General features: G+C 40.5%; 1 protein-coding gene across 3 annotated transcripts; it reads right to left on the minus strand.

The window, feature by feature from the left end:
- Positions 1-734: 734 nt before the first annotated feature.
- Positions 735-6,229, minus strand: LOC306941589 (uncharacterized protein). Of its 3 annotated transcripts, none has more exons than XR_013792186.1 (5): positions 6,083-6,229; positions 5,384-5,860; positions 5,136-5,265; positions 1,406-4,834; positions 735-1,104 (listed from the first exon to the last, which is right to left on the minus strand). XR_013792186.1 is itself a non-coding variant. In XM_079527127.1 (4 exons), the coding sequence occupies exon 4, from the start codon at positions 4,204-4,206 to the stop codon at positions 1,984-1,986; it is 2,223 nt and encodes a 740-aa protein (XP_079383253.1). In that variant the 5' UTR covers positions 4,207-4,834; positions 5,136-5,265; positions 5,384-5,860; positions 6,083-6,229; the 3' UTR covers positions 1,022-1,983. The 3 variants fall into 3 exon arrangements, 1 of the variants encoding a protein (XP_079383253.1); XR_013792187.1 differs by having other exon boundaries at positions 1,021-1,535; positions 1,654-4,834; XM_079527127.1 differs by having other exon boundaries at positions 1,022-4,834.
- Between the last annotated feature and the right edge of the window lie 420 nt (positions 6,230-6,649).

The following is a 6,649-nucleotide window of genomic DNA, read 5'->3' on the forward strand; positions in this document are numbered from 1 at the left end:
GCTTCTGGTCTCCTAAAGGGGCGTATACTCACGTCACACAGATACAGTCTTGGTTTCCCATAAGCCAATTCCAATACCCAATTTTCTGCTCAATTGCTCACTCTGCACTTGGTCCTCCATAGTACCAAAATGGTATTTGGAGAAGCCCAGACCGGAGAGAGAATGAGCTCCCGAAGCTTGGAGTGAGAAACAGCGAGTGTATGTAACCCTTTAGTTATTAATTACAGGGTATAGGACTAGTTACTAGGTTCGGGAGAGCAGTAAGCAAGAAGAATGATTTAGACCACAGACCATAGGTAAGGTTTAGTAATAGCCCGATGGCTTGTATTACAACAATAAAATAATAGAATGGAAGATGAACAACAAACAATGACAATAATCATTCAAAACAATAAACAAAAGAAAATAACTGTGCTTAGACAGTTGAATGTCACCAATAAATACCTCCTATTAACCCTATGCTCCCACAGGAAAGCAGGTAAGTACTATTTTAATACTATTTTAGTCCTATTTATTCACTATCTAATTTAGTTTCCTTTTCAGGTTTTAAATCTAATCTAAGGTAAGTAACTAAGTTAAGTTGTTTTTAAGTAACTTATTCCTCTTTTAGGTTCACAGTAAGTATTAGTTTTTTAACCAATGAAATGTATTTTTATGAAATCAAAATACTTTGTTATTTATCAAATTACCTTCTTACTTCACCTTTAAACTATTCAAAGTAAAGGCATAATCAATTTCACTTAATCACTTGAACATATACAACATCAAATAATCACATTCACATTCCAATTCACATAAACATAATAATAACCATAAATCTCCTTTAAGGTATTATAGTCCAATGAACTTCCCACTGCGTGGGGCAGTGATATTGAGTAGAAATGAATGTGTGTAGCTCTCAAGAGTTCACTGAGAGTCCATCAGGGTGTAAGTATTCAGTGTTCAGTGTATTGTGACTGTAAAGTTCACTGTACAGCATGTCCATCCAGGTATGGTAGGTGTAAGCGCCCTCGGTTTGTGAAATAATTAGAAGTGGATGGTCTCAACGGGTGTCGTTTATTTTTTCTTCGGGTACAGATGAAGATCATAGGAACACCGTGAAAACTATAAAACAGAATAAATACTTTAAGAATCATACCAAACATTTCATAGTTTCATTCAATAAAATCAGTGCATTAAGTTAATCACTTTTGTACAATTCAACAATAAAATAATTCATTTATAGTTGATCATAATCAGTGATTCAATATAACTCAAGTCATTTCAATAAACAAACAAGCAGATCGTGAAGCAAAAGCACCACAAACAATGAAAATAAACCAAACATCAACCAAACAAAATGCAACTAAAACTAAAGTAAATCATGAAAGAGACCCAAACAAACAAAACAAAGGTAAGTCTGTACCTCGCTCCGCTAACTGAGGGGCTAAAGGCTGAGTAGAAAGCCACCTTAGACTTCAAACATCACCAAACGATTAAGGGATAATTAGATGCAGGTATTTGGCACATCGGTCACTGTCCCAGCAAAGCAGACACTGTGGACAATATGGACAGGTTCACTTAACGGTCGACCAGCGCTACACATCATCTAGCAGGTTTTCAACATTACACAATTAGTATGAACATGAATGCTGCAAACAAAATAAAACATACCGTCTGGCGCTGCTACTTTCAAACATACACTGCTCTCTCCCCTGTCACTGTGTCACTGTTTGTGTGTGAATGATCAGGTGAGTGAAGTGAACAGACTTATGTGCGTGTCGGTGCGGTGACAGGAAGTTCCAAAGTAAAAGGGGAACCAAATTACAGGAAATGTCAATTTAAAGGTTAACCACATAAGTAACGAAAATAACAATTAAAGTTAAGTTAAACACTAAGTGTCACGGGCAGTTACACTCCCCCCAATCATGTTACCTAGGGCAATCATTTTGAATTGCAGATTACATGATTCACGACATCTTTACAGGTCAATGAGATTGAGGATTATTTGGTCATTCGCTCTACGAAAATAACCACGTTTTTAGTTGGCCTTTCGATGACAAGATTAGCGGAAAAGATCTTACTTCCAATTGGGTTTCTAGCTCCCGAATCTCCACGTAGGTCTCCATTTCCCCTTTCAGCTTGATTGGTGTTAGTCCTAATGAGTCGGATTGGTCCTTGGTTAGTGCTTTGCTGCTGTCCACGCTTGGTAGAGGCAACCTCTCTAGCAGCATGCATGTCTCCCAGCTCCCAACTTCCAGGGGAGTCGTTGTACTGGAAATGTATGGGGTCATCCATTTTTTCCACAGCATCCGGTATGATGCCCTTGGCTTCCACTACAGCACACTGGAGCGGACAGGACTGGTTTTCATGGAGCTTCTGTATCAGCGTGTCTTCATGACACCCCTGCTCAAGTTGGGCCCGTGGGCTTCCCAGTTCTTTTCTCAATCGCTCAGTCTCCTGCTCTGCCGTGATGGCAAGCTGTTGTTGAAGCCGAGCTCGTAAGGCCTCCAGCTCTCTATTACTTCTATCCATCTCCATGTCTTTATTTCGTAGAGTGTTGTGTACGTCAGCCAACTCAGCTTTCTGTTCCATCAACTCTTTGTTCAGTCGATTGATCTCTTGATGCTGCTCATTCGTCTTGATTCTGGTGTTGTGTCGGAGGAGGTCTAACTCACTGTCTAGCTGCCCTTTGGACCTGAGGAAGTCATCCTGGCTCCGTTTTATGGTATTCAGAAGTTTAGCTGTTTCCATGTTCCCTTTCATCAGCTCAGCCACTTCCAGCCGCAGGTGTTCATTATCTGCCAAGGCCATCCGTTTATGGGTGCGCAGGTCGTCTAGCTCGTCCTCTAAACGGTTTACTTTAGACTTCAGCTCAGTCGCCCACCTCTGTGGGTCCTCTGTAGATGGCATGTAGACATGACTGGCAGTATGGGTCTCCTTACTTGTACAGCTATCCGTGGACTCCTTCGCCATGTCTCCCCCCGTTCTCTTATCTCTGCCATGATGCAGACAGGTAGGATGAGGTCGATAACATATGCCACATGTATGTCTTCTCCTGCATCTCTTGCCGACGTGTCCCCTTCTCAGGCATCCAAAGCAGAGGTTATTTTCAAATATGTAAGCCTTCTTGTCTTCCATAGTTGTGCGCGCAAATCTGGGGCATGTAGCAATACCATGCGCTTTCCGAGCACAGATGGGGCAGGTGAATGGAGGCTTGGGGTTGGACTCATTCTGGGTAGTCGTGTGGAAAGCTCTGGCTTTTTTAGAAGTCCTCTCAGACGCAGGTCTGCGATTCATTGGGGAGGCAATAGAGTGACAGGATATACATGGTTCTGCTTGGAGGTACTTTGTGAAACATGTGAGGTTTGGAGGAGCAGAGGGTAGTTTATTGCAGTGTTCATTATCACCTTCAAATAGCTTATACACTTGAACCCGTGCTGCTGCTACTCTGATGTCCTTTTGGACCTCAAGTCGCTGTAGTTTCATCTTTTCCTCTTGTAGTTTGGCTTGCTGGTTAAGGATCTCCTGCAGTGCTTTGGCCTTTTCCCGTTTGGCGGCAAGATCTGCTTCTGCATCAGCTATTTTCCAGGAGGCTTTGGAGGAAGTGTTAGAGTGGTGGCTGGAGGTAGATTTTGAATCATCACTGGAGGCTTTGGAGGAAGTATTGGAGTGGTGGCTGGAGGTAGATTTTGAATCATCACAGTTTGCTATGGAAGGGGTTTTGGATGAATGCAATGGATGGGTTCCACGGGACTGTGTATGGTTTTCCGTCCCCTCTGAAGAGTCAGAGATGATGGTTTCTGTATTGGTGTGTCCGAAAATGGATCCATACTCCTCCTTATCTAAGGCCATCCTGACACGCAACTTTGCCAGCACCTCATTGAAAGGCTGATTAACAGTATCCAGGTATTTATCAGCCATTTCACAAATCTCTGAGGTGATTATTATACAGGCATCCATTTGTTTGACAATGTCTGGGGTAGTAGTGCCGTTGCGTTTGATGGATTCATAATGTTCATTTATTGCATTGTGTTGGTTCTGAATACCTTCCTTTATGTCATGGAGGTCCTCTGCTAAGCAAAATGTTTTTAATGCCGTTCGAATATTTATTGCCATATGCGTCCAGGTGGTATAAGCCTTGGTGAAAGCCTGTTCGTGTTCAGCAGTCTGTTCAGAATTGATTGGCTGCTGCATATTTACTGTTGTCTCATCAGGGGTTGGCATTTGTTATATTGTTTGATGCTTACACTTCAGAGAGTATTTTGGGTCAGTTTGAAATTCAGAGTATACATATACACCATGAGGCAACTCAACAGACAAACTTTGAACCCCAAAATGAATGATATCAAACAATTTAACCATAATTTATGCAAAATGTCCCATTTAATGTTTCATTGGTTCATGCAGCAACTCTGTTTTGAGAAATACCTCAGGACCAGAAATAGATGAATAACTTAGGACCAGAAATTAAAACCCTTCACCTTGGGAAAACACATTAGGTTTTCCCACATTTTTTTATTTTCATTTTCTTGTTTTTATAATTTTTTCATTTTTCCCTTCGTCCCTTTAGAACCTTTAGTCCAGCAGCAATAAATGTAGGTCCAAGGTACCTCTTAATGTGTAGGTTACTGTGGTGTGAGTGTGACAAACTTGTGACTATGGGCTGGTGACTTGAAGAGCAGGGTGGCTGTAGATGAGATGTAGGTGTCGACGTTGAGCTGCTGTGCATCCAGCGTCGAGTTTTCACTGTAAGCGCCCTCGGTTTGTGAAATAATTAGAAGTGGATGGTCTCAACGGGTGTCGTTTATTTTTTCTTCGGGTACAGATGAAGATCATAGGAACACCGTGAAAACTATAAAACAGAATAAATACTTTAAGAATCATACCAAACATTTCATAGTTTCATTCAATAAAATCAGTGCATTAAGTTAATCACTTTTGTACAATTCAACAATAAAATAATTCATTTATAGTTGATCATAATCAGTGATTCAATATAACTCAAGTCATTTCAATAAACAAACAAGCAGATCGTGAAGCAAAAGCACCACAAACAATGAAAATAAACCAAACATCAACCAAACAAAATGCAACTAAAACTAAAGTAAATCATGAAAGAGACCCAAACAAACAAAACAAAGGTAAGTCTGTACCTCGCTCCGCTAACTGAGGGGCTAAAGGCTGAGTAGAAAGCCACCTTAGACTTCAAACATCACCAAACGATTAAGGGATAATTAGATGCAGGTATTTGGCACATCGGTCACTGTCCCAGCAAAGCAGACACTGTGGACAATATGGACAGGTTCACTTAACGGTCGACCAGCGCTACACATCATCTAGCAGGTTTTCAACATTACACAATTAGTATGAACATGAATGCTGCAAACAAAATAAAACATACCGTCTGGCGCTGCTACTTTCAAACATACACTGCTCTCTCCCCTGTCACTGTGTCACTGTTTGTGTGTGAATGATCAGGTGAGTGAAGTGAACAGACTTATGTGCGTGTCGGTGCGGTGACAGGAAGTTCCAAAGTAAAAGGGGAACCAAATTACAGGAAATGTCAATTTAAAGGTTAACCACATAAGTAACGAAAATAACAATTAAAGTTAAGTTAAACACTAAGTGTCACGGGCAGTTACAGTAGGTGTGTGCAATGTGTATGCAGTGGAGGTGCACTACAAATGGCTAGCACACTGAGAATCTCACTGTGCTGCAGTGAGATGAGAGGGAAATGGGGGAATGTTCAAACCAAATGTCTTATCTGATTTAAGGGGACAGCTGTGTTGAGGATCTTGATCCGGTGAATCTTGGGTAGCTCGCCAGAGTGATATGCCAATATCACTCGAATCAATCCAATCAAAGCAAAAGACCTGACCTGTTTACAAAACAGGTCATATAATCACAAATTAGGATCACACCCTTAAAAGTTTAGAAACAAAAATAAAACATTGTCTTCATCTTAGTTCAACTATACATTTACAATTAGCTGGATATACAATTAAATCAAAAACTGTTACTATGAAAGTTAGGCAGAGTGTTTACAACATGGCTGCTGCTGCTGCATGCAGTCAGTCACAAACACAGTAGTTCAACTCACCAAGTCAGTGTTCACAAAGTTCACATAATTAACAGGTTCCAGGATCAAACTTCTCAAAAGGATCAGCACTCTTCTCTCAAAAAGAGACTGGATCAATCAAAACTCTCTTTAAATGAAAACAATCTGTTCACATTCATCAAATCTTGTCTTTCCTCTCTGTTTGTCAAACTGTCTGCTCAACAGGCTTCTCTCTCCTGTTCTCTCCAGAACATTCTGTGCTCTGCAGCATGCAATTAGCTGAATCACATCACCTGGGCTGGTGATTCTCCAAATTGAGAGACCTGATTGGTCAATTGGTTCATTGGCTTGTTCAGAGCACCTCACAGGGCTCTCAAAGACACTACACAAGTAGATGAATGTGAATACAGATATAATATAAACCCATACATTGTACTCTGTACAGTAAAATAGTTTTAGACAAATCCTATTTAGTTTTCATGGTTAAAGCTCTTTTGTAGAAGTTTGATTACTATTATTTTAACCTGGGTTTCATCCTAAATCCATTTATATTTAGATCCTTATTTTATTGACTTGGCTATTTTGACCTGGGTTACATGTACATGAAGT

The sequence above is a fragment of the Electrona antarctica genome (genome assembly GCF_951216825.1).
Source record: "Electrona antarctica genome assembly, chromosome: 17".
NCBI classification, from domain to species: Eukaryota; Metazoa; Chordata; class Actinopteri; order Myctophiformes; family Myctophidae; genus Electrona; species Electrona antarctica.